Source organism: Poecile atricapillus, assembly GCF_030490865.1.
Source record: "Poecile atricapillus isolate bPoeAtr1 chromosome 36 unlocalized genomic scaffold, bPoeAtr1.hap1 SUPER_36_unloc_2, whole genome shotgun sequence".
Taxonomy (NCBI): Eukaryota; Metazoa; Chordata; class Aves; order Passeriformes; family Paridae; genus Poecile; species Poecile atricapillus.
Window position 1 is genome coordinate 132,355 of NW_026708992.1, and position 14,046 is coordinate 146,400.

The window sequence follows — 14,046 nt, forward strand, 5'->3', positions numbered from 1 at the left end:
TCACTGCTCCAGCATCAGCTCGCAGGCGCGGGCCAGCTCGGCCAGGCGCCGCCGGGCGTAGTCCAGCCGGTTCAGCGCCAGCTGGCAGCTCTTGCGCGCCGCGTAGCTCGAACCCTCGTGGGGCTGACCTGTGGCTACCTGGGAGGGGGGAAACGCACCTGAGAAACCCAAAATACACCTGGGGACACCCAAAATACACCTGGGACACCCAAAAGACACCCAAAATACACCCAAAATACACCTGGGGACACCTGGGATACTCAAAATACACCCAAAATACACCTGTGACATCTAAAAACCCCCAAAATCGACCTGGGGACACCCAAAATACACCTGAGATACCCAAAATACACCTGGGGACACCCAAAATACACTTAAAATACACCTGGGGCACCTAAAATACACCCAAAATACACCTGGGATACACCTGAGACACCCAAAATACACCCAAAATACACCTGTGGCCACCTAAAATACACCTGTGGCCACCTGGGAGGGGGCAAACGCACCTGAGACACCCAAAATACACCCAAAATACACCTGGAAACGCACCTGAGACACCCAAAATACACCTGAGACACCTAAAAACTCACCTGAGACACCCAAAATACACCCAAAATACACCCAAAATACACCTGGGACACCCAAAATACACCCAAAATACACCTGGGATACCCAAAATACACCTGAGACACCCAAAATACACCTGGGGCCACCTGGGAGGGGAGAAACGCACCTGAGATACCCAAAATACACCCAAAATACACCTGGGGAGCCCAAAATACACCTGGAAATGCACCTGAGACACCCAAAATACACCCAAAATACACCCAAAATACACCCAAAATACACCCAAAATACACCTGAGACACCCAAAATACACCTGTGGCTACCTGGGAGAGGGGAAACTCACCTGAGATACCTGGAATACACCCAAAATACACCCAAAATACTCCCAAAATACACCTGAGACACCGAAAATACACCCAAAATACACCTGGGACACCCAAAATACACCCAAAATACACCTGGGACACCCAAAATACACCTGGGGACACCCAAAATACACCTGTGGCCACCTGAGAGGGGGGAAAACGCACCTGAGACACCCAAAATACACCTGGGGAGCCCTAAAAACTCACCTGGGACCCCTAAAATACACCTGGGGACACCTGGGAGGGGGGAAACGCACCTGAGACACCTGGAATACACCCAAAGTACACCTGACACACCCAAAATACACCCAAAATACACCCAAAATACACCTGAGATACCCAAAATACACCTGTGGCCACCTGGGAGGGGGGAAAACGCACCTGAGACACCCAAAATACACCTGGGGAGCCCAAAATACACCTGGAAACACACCTGAGACACCTGGAATACACCTGGGGACACCTGGGATACTCAAAATACACCCAAAATACACCTGAGACACCCAAAATACACCTGAGACACCCAAAATACACCCAAAATACACCTGGGGAGCCCAAAATACACCTGGGGACACCTGGGAGAGGGGAAACGCACCTGAGATACCCAAAATACACCCAAAATACACCTGGGGACACCCAAAATACACCTGGGACACCCAAAATACACCTGGGGACACCTGGGAGAGGGGAAAATGCACCTGAGACACCCAAAATACACCCAAAATACACCTGGGGAGCCCAAAATACACCTGGAAACGCACCTGAGACACCCAAAATACACCTGGGACACCCAAAATACACCCAAAATACACCCAAAATACACCTGGGACACCCAAAATACACCTGAGACACCCAAAATACACCTGGGATACCCAAAATACACCCAAAATACACCTGGGACACCCAAAATACACCCAAAATACACCTGAGACACCCAAAATACACCCAAAATACACCCAAAATACACCTGAGATACCCAAAATACACCCAAAATACACCTGGGGACACCTGGGATACTCAAAATACACCCAAAATACACCTGTGACACCCAAAATACACCTGGGACACCCAAAATACACCCAAAATACACCTGGGACACCCAAAATACACCTGAGATACCCAAAATACACCCAAAATACACCCAAAATACACCTGGGGACACCTGGGATACTCAAAATACACCCAAAATACACCTGTGACATCTAAAAACCCCCAAAATCGACCTGGGGACACCCAAAATACACCTGAGATACCCAAAATACACCTGGGACACCTAAAATACACCTGGGGAGCCCAAAAAACCCCCAAAATCTACCTGGGGATACCCAAAATACACCTGGGGAGCCCAAAAAACTCACCTGAGACACCCAAAATACACCTGGGGACACAGCTGAGACACCCAAAATACACCTGAGACACCCAAAATACACCTGGAACACCTAAAATACACCTGAGACACACCTGAGACACCCAAAATACACCTGGGGACACCTGGGAGGGGGAAAATGCACCTGAGACAGCCGAAATACACCCAAAATACACCCAAAATACACCTGGGATACCCAAAATACACCTGAGACACCCAAAATACACCCAAAATACACCCAAAATACACCTGGGACACCCAAAATACACCTGGGGACACCTGGGAGGGGGGAAACGCACCTGAGACACCCAAAATACACCCAAAATACACCTGAGACACCCAAAATACACCTGAGACACCCAAAATACACCTGGGATACCCAAAATACACCTGGGGCCACCTGGGAGAGGGGAAACGCACCTGAGACACCCAAAATACACCCAAAGTACACCTGAGACACCTAAAAACGCACCTGAGATACCCAAAATACACCTGGGGAGCCCTAAAAACTCACCTGGGACACCCAAAATACACCTGGGGACACCCAAAATAGACCTGGGGACGCACCTGAGACACCTAAAATACACCTGGGGAGCCCAAAATACACCTGGGGAGCCCAAAAACCCCCAAATTCCAGCTGGGGACACCCAAAATACACCCAAAATCTACCTGGGGATACCCAAATCTCACCTGAGACACCCAAAATACACCTGGGACCCCCAAAACCCCACCTGGGGGACCCCAAACCTCACCTGGGACCCCCCAAAATACACCTGGGACCCCTCAAACCTCACCTGGGACCCCCCAAACCTCACCTGGGACCCCCAAACCTCACCTGGGACCCCAAACCTCACCTGGGACCCCCAAACCTCACCTGGGACCCCCAAACCTCACCTGGGGGACCCCAAACCCCACCTGGGACCCCCCAAACCTCACCTGGGACCCCCCAAACCCCACCTGGGACCCCCCAAACCTCACCTGGAGCCCCCAAACCTCACCTGGGCACACCCAAACCTCACCTGGGGGACCCCAAACCTCACCTGGGACCCCTCAAACCTCCCCAAACCTCACCTGGGACCCCCCAAACCTCACCTGGGACCCCCCAAACCTCCCCAAACCTCACCTGGGACCCCCCAAACCTCACCTGGGACCCCCCAAACCTCACCTGGGACCCCCCCGGGTGCTCACCTGGGTCAGGTACCGGATCTGGGCCGAGAGCTCGGCCTCCACCTTGGCCACGGCGGCTCCGAACTGCGCGGCCTGACGGTCCAGGTGACGCTCCTGGGGCTTCTCCTTGGACAATTCCAGGATCACCAGACCTGGAAAAACATCTGGATCACACCTGGGAACATCTGGATCACACCTGGGAACATCTGGATCACACCGGGACACACCTGGGGACCCCCAAACCCCACCCCTGACGGTCCAGGTGACGCTCCTGGGGCTTCTCCTTGGACAATTCCAGGATCACCAGACCTGGAAAAACACCTGGATCACACCTGGGAACACCTGGACACACCTGGGAACACCTGGACACGCCCCCATGGCCTCTGACCCCGTTTCGCGCTCTCCCATTGGTCCGTTTAACGCTGGCCCCGCCCCCTCAAAGCCTGCCAATCACCGCCCCTCATCACCATGGCAACCTCTGAACCCGCCAATCACCGCCCGCGCCCCTCATCACCATGGCAACCAAGCCCCGCCCCCTCTGAACCCACCAATCACTGCCCCTCATCACCATGGCAACCAAACCCCGCCCCCTCTGAACCCGCCAATCACCGTCCCTCATCGCCATGGCAACCAAACCCCGCCAATCACAACCCCGCCCCTCATCACCATGGCAACCAAACCCCGCCCCTCCAACCCTGCCAATCACCGCCCCTCATCACCATGGCAACCAAACTCCGCCCCCTCTGAACCCGCCAATCACCGCCCCGCCTCTCATCACCATGGAAACCAAACCCCGCCCCCTCCAACCCTATCAATCACTGTCCCTCATCGCCATGGCAAGCAAACCCCGCCCCCTCCAACCCTGCCAATCACCGCCCCTCATCGCCATGGCAACCAAACCCCGCCCCCTCTGAACCCGCCAATCACCGCCCCTCATCGCCATGGCAACCAAACCCCGCCCCCTGCAACCCTGCCAATCACCGCCCCTCATCGCCATGGCAACCAAACTCCGCCCCCTCCAACCCTGCCAATCACCGCCCCTCATCACCATGGCAACCAAACCCCGCCCCCTCCAACCCTGCCAATCACTGCCCCTCATCGCCATGGCAACCAAACCCCGCCCCCTCTAACCCTGCCAATCACTGCCCCTCATCGCCATGGCAACCAAACCCCGCCCCCTCTAACCCTGCCAATCACCGCCCCTCATCGCCATGGCAACCAAACCCCGCCCCCTGCAACCCTGCCAATCACTGCCCCTCATCACCACGGCAACCAAACCCCGCCCCCTGCAACCCTGCCAATCACCGCCCCTCATCGTCATGGCAACCAAACCCCGCCCCTCCAACCCTGCCAATCACCGCCCCTCATCACCATGGCAACCAAACCCCGCCCCTCCAACCCTGCCAATCACCGCCCCTCATCACCATGGCAACCAAACCCCGCCCACCGCCTTCCCCAGGCTCCTCCCCTTCTCCCGCGCAAGCCCCGCCCCCTGAAGGAGGCCACGCCCACCCGCGCTCTGCAGGGAGGCGCCGATTTCCCGCTCCAGCTCCTCCAGCGCCCGCAGCCGCTCGTTGGCCACGCCGAACCCCGCCATGGCGCCCGCGCCGCTTCCGGTTCTTCTCCCGCCGCTTCCGGTTCTTCTCCCGCCGGTTCCGCTCTTCTCTGTCCGGTTCCGCTCTTCTCCCGCCGCTTCCGGTTCTTCTCCCGCCGTTCCCGCTCTTCACCAATGGCAGCGCGGCATTCCCGTCACGTGACAGGAAGCGCCCTCCTGTGGGGACGTTCTAGACGCAACTCGGTGGTGGCGCCGCCTCCTCCGGCCGCGTCTCGGTGCTTTTGGGTCCTCCAAAGCTGCTCAGCGGCGCAAATGTTGCCGGAATCGCCTCAAAATCTCTGCGCGCTGCAAAAAAAAAGTTTTATTCACCACAAATATCCCCACAGCCACCTCAGACTCACCTCCGGAGGATTTTATCGCGTTTTAAAGCAATAAAACGACTTAGGAGGAATTTCATCGCGTTTATAGTGCTGCTCTGCAGGCCGCGGCCCTCATTACCTGCTTTGGAGCCGCTTTGATCCAGCCCGCGCCTCTCGTTGTCTTTTACAGCGCTGATTTTTACCCGGGCGACGCTTTTTATTTTAATTTTATAAAAACTTTGCTTTGATTCGCGACCTTTTATAGAGATTTATCCAGGCCGCGCCCCCTCACTGCATATTTATAAGCGGCTTTGTTCCAGGCCACGCCCCTTCATTGCCTTATATAGAGCAGAGGTCGCGTAAGCCACGCCCATTCATTGCCTTTTATGGAGCGCCGGGCGCCTAAGCCACGCCCCCTTATTACCTTTTATGGTGACTCTCCCTCTAAGCCACGCCCCCTCATTACCTTTTATAGCCGTGCTCCCTTAGGCCACGCCCCTTATTTCCTTTTTTGGCGCTTCCCCGCGAAGCTCCGCCCACTCCCCCTCACGCAAACCCCGCCCCCTTTTTTCCCGCGCTGTGACGTCAGCGGCGCGCGCCGGAGAAGAAGCAGCGATGGCGGCGGTGGCGGCTCCGCGGGCCCCTCCGGCCGCGCCGCTGCTCGAGGCGCTCTCGGCGCTGTCGGCGCTGCCCCCGCACCGCCGAGCGATCCCGGGGATCGTCCGGGGCCTCCGCGACAGCGCCGGGACTCAGGTAAAGGCGGGGCCGGGGGAATGTTCCCCTCAGAAATGGCGGCTCCGCCTGAGGGAGAGCGAGAGTTCCCCCCCCCCCACCCCTCATCCTCAGGGATCGGCGGGAAAAAACGGGGTTTCCCTCAGGGGTCGTGAGGGCAAAAGGGCGGGAACTCCCTGAGGGGGCGGGGTGCTTCCCGAAAATCGGGAATTCCCTCAGGAATTGGGGTCCTTCCCGAAAATCGGGAATTCCCTCAGGGATCGGGATCTGTCCTGAAAATCGGGAATTCCCTCAGGAATTGGGATCTTTCCTGAAAATCGGGAATTCCCTCAGGAATTGGGGTCCTTCCCGAAAATCGGGATCTGTCCTGAAAATCGAGAATTCCCTCAGGAATTGGGGTCCTTCCCGAAAATCGGGAATTCCCTCAGGGATTGGGGTCCTTCCCGAAAATCGGGAATTCCCTCAGGAATTGGGATCCTTCCCGAAAATCGGGGTCTGTCCTGAAAATCGGGATCTTTCCTGAAAATCGGGAATTCCCTCAGGAATTGGGATCCTTCCCGAAAATCGGGATCTGTCCTGAAAATCGGGGATTTCTCTCAGGAATTGGGGTCCTTCCTGAAAATCGGGGATTCCCTCAGGAATTGGGGTCCTTCCCAAAAATCGGGATCTGTCCTGAAAATCGGGAATTCCCTCAGGAATCGGGATCTTTCCTGAAAATCGGGAATTCCCTCAGGAATTGGGATCTGTCCTGAAAATCGGGAATTCCCTCAGGAATTGGGGTCCTTCCCGAAAATCGGGAATTCCCTCAGGGATCGGGATCTGTCCTGAAAATCGGGAATTCCCTCAGGAATTGGGGTCCTTTCCGAAAATCGGGGTCTGTCCTGAAAATCGGGGATTCCCTCAGGAATCGGGATCTGTCCTGAAAATCGGGAATTTCCTCAGGAATTGGGATCCTTCCTGAAAATCGGGAATTCCCTCAGGAATTGGGGTCCTTCCCGAAAATCGGGAATTCCCTCAGGGATCGGGATCTGTCCTGAAAATCGGGAATTCCCTCAGGAATTGGGATCCTTCCCAAAAATCGGGAATTCCCTCAGGAATTGGGGTCCTTCCCGAAAACCGGGATCTGTCCTGAAAATCGGGAATTCCCTCAGGAATTGGGGTCCTTCCTGAAAATCGGGAATTCCCTCAGGGATTGGGGTCCTTCCTGAAAATCGGGAATTCCCTCAGGAATTGGGGTCCTTCCCGAAAACCGGGATCTGTCCTGAAAATCGGGATTTGTCCTGAAAATTGGGAATCCCCTCAGGAATCGGGATCTGTCCTGAAAATCTGGGATTCCCTCAGGAATTGGGGTCCTTCCCAAAAATAAGGATCTTTCCGGAAAATCGGGAATTCCCTGAGGAATCGGGATCTGTCCTGAAAATCGGGATCTGTCCTGAAAATCGGGATCCCCTCAGGAATCGGGATCTGTCCTAGAAATCAGGATCTGTCCTGAAAATCGGGAATTCCCTCAGGGATCGAGATCCTTCCTGAAAATCGGGATCCCCTCAGGAATCGGGGTCCTTCCCAAAAATCGGGATTTTTCCTGAAAATCGGGATCCTTCCCAAAAATCGGGACCCTCTCAGGGATCTGGCTCCCAGAAAATGGGGAATTCCCTCAGGGATCGAGATCCTTCCCAAAATTCGGGATCTTTCCTGAAAATCGGGATCTCCTCAGGGCTCAGGGCCCCAAAAAACCGGAATTCCCCCAAACCTGAGGCCCCGCCCCCAGCTCACATGTGACTTCCGGCCACGCCCACCTGACCTTTGACCCCCACAGTGACCCTTCGGGAGTGTTTGGTGACCCCTGAGTGACCCCTGACCTTTGAGTGACCCCTCAGTGACCTCTGAATGACCCCTGAGTGACCTCTGAGTGACCCCTGACCCCTTGGTGACCCCTGAGTGACCTCTGAGTGACCCCTGACCGACCCCTGACCCTTCGGTGACCCCTCAGTGACCCCTGAGTGACCTCTGAGTAACCCCTGACCCTTCAGTCACCCCTCAGTGACCTCTGAATGATCTCTGAATGACCCATGACCCCTCAGTGACCCCTGAGTGACCTTTGACCCCTGAGTGACCCCTCAGTGACCTCTGAGTGACCCCTGACCCTTCAGTGACCCCTTGGTGACCCCTCAGTGACCCCTGAATGACCCCTCAGTGACCGCTGAGTGACCCCTGGGTGACCTTTGACCTCTGAATGACCCCTGGGTGACCTCTGGGTGACCCCTGGCTGACCTTTGACCCCTCGGTGACCCCTGAATGACCTCTCAGTGACCCCTGAGTGACCCCTGGGTGACCTTTGACTGCTTGGTGACCCCTGTGTGACCTTTGACCCCTCGGTGACCCCTGGGTGACCCCTGGGTGACCCCTGGGTGACCTTTGACCTCTGAGTGACCCCTGTGTGACCTTTGACCCCCCAGGCCGCTCTCGGGGGTCTCCTCGGCGTCACCAGCGCCCGCCTGAGCTCCATGAAGACGCGGTGAGTGACAGCTCCGCCGGCCAATCACAGCCCAGGACCCTCCCCTGCCACTGCCTCATTGGCTGTTCCCGTGGGGTGGGCGGGGCTGAGCGCCGGCCAATGGGAACGCGGCGTGGGGGGCATGGCGGGGTCGTAGCCAATCAGAATCGTCCTCTGGATGTGAAGGAGCCAATCAGGAGGAGGGGGCGGGGCCAACTGAGCTTCCCCAATTGCTTTGCTAATTGTGGGTGTGGCCTTGCATAATTAATTAGGGTGGGTGGGGCTCAGTGATTGGGTGTGGCAGGGTGGGCGTGGCTTCATCCCAGCCAATCAGAGTCCAGGATTGAGCCACGCCCTGCTCTGGTATGTCCTTATAAGGGAAAAGGGGCGGGGCTTGGAGCCGCCAATGAAAAATCCTGAATGGGGGGGCGTGGCTTTATCTCAGCCAATCAGATTCAATGTATGGGCCACACCCTTCCACAGGATGTCCTTATAAGGGAAAGGGGGCGGGGCTTGGAGTTCCATAGAGCAGCCAATAGGGATGGGGGGCTCAGCCAATGGCGTGTCCCGGCTGGATGGGCGTGTCCCGGCTCAGCCAATGGCGTGTCCCGGTGTGGGAGGGGGCGTGTCCCAGCTCGAGGGCCTGTCCCAGCTCAGCCAATGGCGTTGCAGGTTCGAGGGGCTGTGCCTGCTTGGGGGGGGCGTGTCCCAGCTCAGCCAATGGGATGTCCCGGCTCTGGGGGCGTGTCCCGTCTCAGCCAATGGGATGTCCCGGTTCTGGGGGCGTGTCCCGGCTCAGCCAATGGGATGTCCTGGTTCTGGGGGCGTGTCCCGGCTCAGCCAATGGGATGTCCCGGTTCTGGGGGCGTGTCCCGGCTCAGCCGATGGGATGTCCCGGTTCTGGGGGCGTTTCCCGTCTCAGCCAATGGCGTGTCCCGGTTCTGGGGGCGTGTCCCGGCTCAGCCAATGGCGTGTCCCGGCTCTGGGGGCGTGTCCCGTCTCTGCCAATGGCGTGTCCCGGCTCTGGGGGCGTGTCCCGGCTCAGCCAATGGCGTGTCCCGGCTCTGGAGGCGTGTCCCGGCTGAGCCAATGGCGTTGCAGGTTCGAGGGGCTGTGCCTCCTGTCCCTGCTGGTGAGCGAGAGCCCGACCGAGGCCTTCCAGCAGCACTGCCTGGGCTGGCTCCGCCTCCTGCAGCACCTGCTACAGGTGAGAGCACCTGGGGACACCTGGGGGGACATGGGGACACACCTGGGGACACCTGGGGACACCTGAGATAGACCTGGGGACATGGGGACACACCTGGGGACACTTGGGGACATGGGGACACACCTGGGGACACCTGGGGACACCTGGGGGGGCTGGGGACACCTGGGGGGACATGGGGACAGGTGGGGACACCTGAGATACACCTGGGGACACCTGAGGGGACACCTGGGGACACCTGAGACACACCTGGGAGGACATGGGGACACCTGAGATACACCTGGGGACACCTGGGGACACCTGGGGGGGACATGGGGACACACCTGGGCTGGCTCCGCCTCCTGCAGCACCTGCTCCAGGTGAGCACATGGGACACCTGGGGGGACATGGGGACACCTGGGGACACCTGGGGACACCTGGGGACACACCTGGGGACACCTGGGGACATGGGGACACACCTGGGCTGGCTCCGCCTCCTGCAGCACCTGCTACAGGTGAGAGCACCTGGGGACACCTGGGGACACCTGGGGACATCTGAGACACACCTGGGGACACCTGGGGGGACATGGGGACACCTGGGGACATCTGAGACACACCTGGGGACATGGGGACAGCTGGGGACACCTGGGGACACACCTGGGGACATGGGGACACCTGGGGACATCTGAAACACACCTGGGAGGACATGGGGACACCTGAGATACACCTGGGGACACCTGGGGACATGGGGACACACCTGGGCTGGCTCCGCCTCCTGCAGCACCTGCTACAGGTGAGAGCACCTGGGGACACCTGGGGGGACATGGGGACACCTGGGACCCAGTCCAGAACCCGATCTAGAACCGAGTCTAGAACCGAGTCTAGAACGATCTAGAACCCAGTCTAGAACAATCTAGAACCTCTAGAATGTTCTAGAACCTGCTCTAGAACCGAGTCTAGAACCTCTAGAACCCAGTCTAGAACGATCTAGAACCTGCTCTAGAACGTTCTAGAACCGAGTCTAGAACCGAGTCTAGAACCTCTAGAACCCAGTCTAGAACAATCTAGAACCTCTAGAACGTTCCAGAACCTGATCTAGAACCGAGTCTAGAACGTTCTAGAACCGAGTCTAGAACCTGATCTAGAACCCAGTCTAGAATAATCTGGAACCCAGTCTGGAACCCACCTGGAACACACCTGGGGACACCTGGGGACACCTTGGGGACACCTGGGGGACATTTGGGGACACCTGGGGACACCTGGGGGACATTTGGGGACACCCTGGGGCTCTTTGGGCTCTTCCCTTTCCCCCATTTTTGGTCATTTTTTATCCATTTTTTGCCCATTTTTGGGGTTTTTTTGGGTCTATTTCCATCGGGACAATTTTGGGTGGGGGTCTCCAATTTGGGGAGGGGTCCTGATGAGTTTTGGGGTCCCCCCAGTCCCAGGCCCCCCCTCCCACGGTGTCTTTGGGGGGTCCCACACCCCATTTTTGGGTGATTTTCCCCCATTTTTGGCCATTTTTTATCCATTTTTTGCCCATTTTTGGGGTTTTTTTAGGTTTATTTCAATCAGGTCAATTTTGGGTGGGGGTCTCCAATTTGGGGAGGGGTCCTGATGAATTTTGGGGTCCCCCCAGTCCCAGGACCCCCCTCCCACCGTGTCTTTGGGGGTCTCGGTGCTGCGGGAGCTGCTGCGATTCTCGGCTCAGCTGCCGGAGCTGGCTCGGGACATCGGCACCAACCACATCCCCGGGATCCTCACCTCCCTGCTGGCCCTCAGGCCCGAGGTGAAATGGGGCTGGGGGCTGAAATGGGTCTGGGGGCTTCGGGGGGGAGGGGTGGGAGGGTGAAGAGTGGAAAAAACGGGGTTAGAATTGGAAAAAATGGGAAAAAATTGGGTTAAAAGGGGTTAAAGTGGGGATTAAAAGTGGCAAAGTGGGAGGAGAAAGGGTTAAAAAGGGGTTGAAATGGGTCTGGGGGCTGAAATGGGTCTGGGGGCTTCGGGGGGGAGGGTGGGAGGGTGAAGAGTGGAAAAAACGGGGTTAAAATTGGAAAAAATGGGAAAAAATTGGGTTAAAAGAGGTTAAAGTGAGGATTAAAAGTGGCAAAGTGGGAGGAGAAAGGGTTAAAAAGGGGTTGAAATGGGTCTGGGGGCTGAAATGGGTCTGGGGGCTTCGGGGGGGTGGGGGTTGGGGTAAAAGGTGGAAAAAACGGGGTTAGAATTGGGAAAAATGGGAAAATCTGGGTTAAAATGGGGTTAAAGTGGGGATAAAAGGGGTTAAAACGGGAGGAGAAAGGGTTAAAAAGGGGTGAAATGGGTCTGGGGGCTGAAATGGGTCTGGGGGCTTCGGGGGGTGGGGTTTGGGGCAAAAGGTGAAAAAAACAGGGTTAAAATTGGAAAAAATGGGAAAAAATTGGGTTAAAAGGGGTTAAAGTGGGGATAAAAGGGGTTAGGATGGGAAAAGAAAGGGTTAAAAAGGGGTTAAATGGGTCTGGGGGCTGAAATGGGTCTGGGGGCTTCGGGGGGGGTGGGTGGGAGGGTGAAGAGTGGAAAAAACGGGGTTAGAATTGGAAAAAATGGGAAAAAATTGCATTAAAATGGGGTTAAAGTGGGGATAAAAGGTGTTAAGATGGGAGGAGAAAGGGTTAAAGAGGGGTGAAATGGGTCTGGGGGCTGAAATGGGTCTGGGGGCTTCGGGGGGGAGGGTGGGAGGGTAAAGAGTGGAAAAAACGGGGTTAGAATTGGAAAAAATGGGAAAAAACGGGATTAAAATGGGAATTAAAGGGGTTAAAACTGGAGCAGAAAGGGTTAAAAAGAGGATGAAATGGGTCTGGGGGCTTCAGGGGGAATTTGGGGAGGGGTCTGGGGGGGTTTTGAGGATCCCAAAGAATTTGGGGAGGGGTCTCGATGGATTTCCCCCCCAAATTGGGCATTTTTGGCCTCGTTTAGAGCAAATTTTGGGGAATTTTTGGGGGAATTTTTGGGAATTTGGGGAGGGGTCTCCAGGAATTTGGGGAGGGGTCTTTGGGAATTTGGGGAGGGGTCTCCAGGAATTTGGGGAGGGGTCTTTGGGAATTTGGGGAGGGGTCTCAATGGATTTCCCCCCCAAATTGGGCATTTTTGGCCTCATTTAGAGGGAATTTTTGGGGAATTTTTGGGAATTTTTGGGAATTTGGGGAGGGGTCTCCGGGAATTTGGGGAGGGGTCTCCAGGAATTTGGGGAGGGGTCTCCAGGAATTTGGGGAGGGGTCTCGATGGATTTCCCCCCCAAATTGGGCATTTTTGGCCTCATTTAGAGCGAATTTTTGGGGAATTTTGGGGAATTTTTGGGAATTTGGGGAGGGGTCTTTGGGAATTTGGGGAGGGGTCTCCGGGAATTTTGGGGAGGGGTCTCCAGGAATTTGGGGAGGGGTCTCAATGGATTCCCCCCCAAATTGGGCATTTTTGGCCTCGTTTAGAGCGAATTTTTGGGGAATTTTTGGGAATTTTTGGGGGATTTTTGGGAATTTGGGGAGGGGTCTTTGGGAATTTGGGGAGGGGTCTCTGGGAATTTGGGGAGGGGTCTCGATGGATTCCCCCCCAAATTGGGCGTTTTTGGCCTCTTTTAGAGCGAATTTTTGGGGGATTTTTGGGAATTTTTGGGAATTTTTTGGGAATTTGGGGAGGGGTCTCTGGGAATTTGGGGAGGGGTCTCTGGGAATTTGGGGAGGGGTCTCCAGGAATTTGGGGAGGGGTCTCGATGGATTTCTCCCCCAAATTGGGCGTTTTTGGCCTCATTTAGAGCAAATTTTGGGGATTTTTTGGGAATTTTTGGGAATTTTGGGGAGGGGTCTCCAGGAATTTGGGGAGGGGTCTCCAGGAATTTGGGGAGGGTTCTCCAGGAATTTGGGGAGGGGTCTCTGGGAATTTGGGGAGGGGTCTCGATGGATTCCCCCCCAAATTGGGCATTTTTGGCCTCATTTAGAGGGAATTTTTGGGGGATTTTTGGGAATTTTTGGGGGATTTTTGGGAATTTGGGGAGGGGTCTCTGGGAATTTGGGGAGGGGTCTTTGGGAATTTGGGGAGGGGTCTCCAGGAATTTGGGGAGGGGTCTCAACCCTTTCTTTTCCTCCTCTTCCTCAGTGCGAAGTCTCCACCCTGGAGGGGATCAAGTCCTGCCTCTCCTTCTACCCCGGTGCCTGCGGCTCCATGAGGGTGAGACCCCTCCCCAAATTAATTTGGGGGGTTCCCTGAGACCCCTCCCCAAATTCTG

General features: G+C 56.1%; 2 protein-coding genes across 3 annotated transcripts in view; one reads left to right on the forward strand and one right to left on the reverse strand.

Annotated features, from left to right (window-relative positions):
* Positions 1-5,710, reverse strand: MED11 (mediator complex subunit 11). 2 transcript variants are annotated; one of them, XM_058828470.1, is made up of 5 exons: positions 5,522-5,710; positions 5,185-5,368; positions 4,981-5,123; positions 3,490-3,620; positions 1-138 (listed from the first exon to the last, which is right to left on the reverse strand). In XM_058828470.1, exons 3-5 carry the CDS (start codon positions 5,063-5,065, stop codon positions 1-3), a joined length of 354 nt encoding a protein of 117 aa, XP_058684453.1. In that variant the 5' UTR covers positions 5,066-5,123; positions 5,185-5,368; positions 5,522-5,710. The 2 variants fall into 2 exon arrangements, with proteins under 2 accessions (XP_058684453.1, XP_058684452.1); XM_058828469.1 differs by lacking the exons at positions 4,981-5,123; positions 5,185-5,368; positions 5,522-5,710 and adding an exon at positions 3,801-3,891 and having other exon boundaries at positions 3,490-3,674.
* A 257-nt stretch (positions 5,711-5,967) lies between these two features.
* PELP1 (proline, glutamate and leucine rich protein 1) overlaps positions 5,968-14,046 on the forward strand; it is a 30,211-nt gene continuing 22,132 nt past the window's right edge. Inside the window, exons 1-5 of the mRNA XM_058828472.1 lie at positions 5,968-6,135; positions 8,571-8,629; positions 9,710-9,815; positions 11,431-11,580; positions 13,917-13,988. Of these exons, the coding sequence (XP_058684455.1) occupies positions 5,998-6,135; positions 8,571-8,629; positions 9,710-9,815; positions 11,431-11,580; positions 13,917-13,988 (525 nt within the window). The 5' untranslated portion in view covers positions 5,968-5,997. The remainder of the gene's footprint in view (positions 6,136-8,570; positions 8,630-9,709; positions 9,816-11,430; positions 11,581-13,916; positions 13,989-14,046) is intronic.

What these genes read in the sequence shown, in the direction of transcription:
- MED11 (XM_058828469.1), bottom strand. Translation starts at nt 3,876, where the DNA reads ATGGGAGAGCGCGAAACGGGGTCAGAGGCCATGGGGGCGTGTCCAGGT. An exon ending in GTGTGTCCAGGTGTTCCCAG is followed by an intron (nt 3,675 to 3,800) that starts GTGTGATCCAGG and finishes GGTGTGATCCAG; the next exon opens with ATGTTCCCAGGTGTGATCCA. An exon ending in AGATCCGGTACCTGACCCAG is followed by an intron (nt 139 to 3,489) that starts GTGAGCACCCGG and finishes CCCCCCTCCCAG; the next exon opens with GTAGCCACAGGTCAGCCCCA.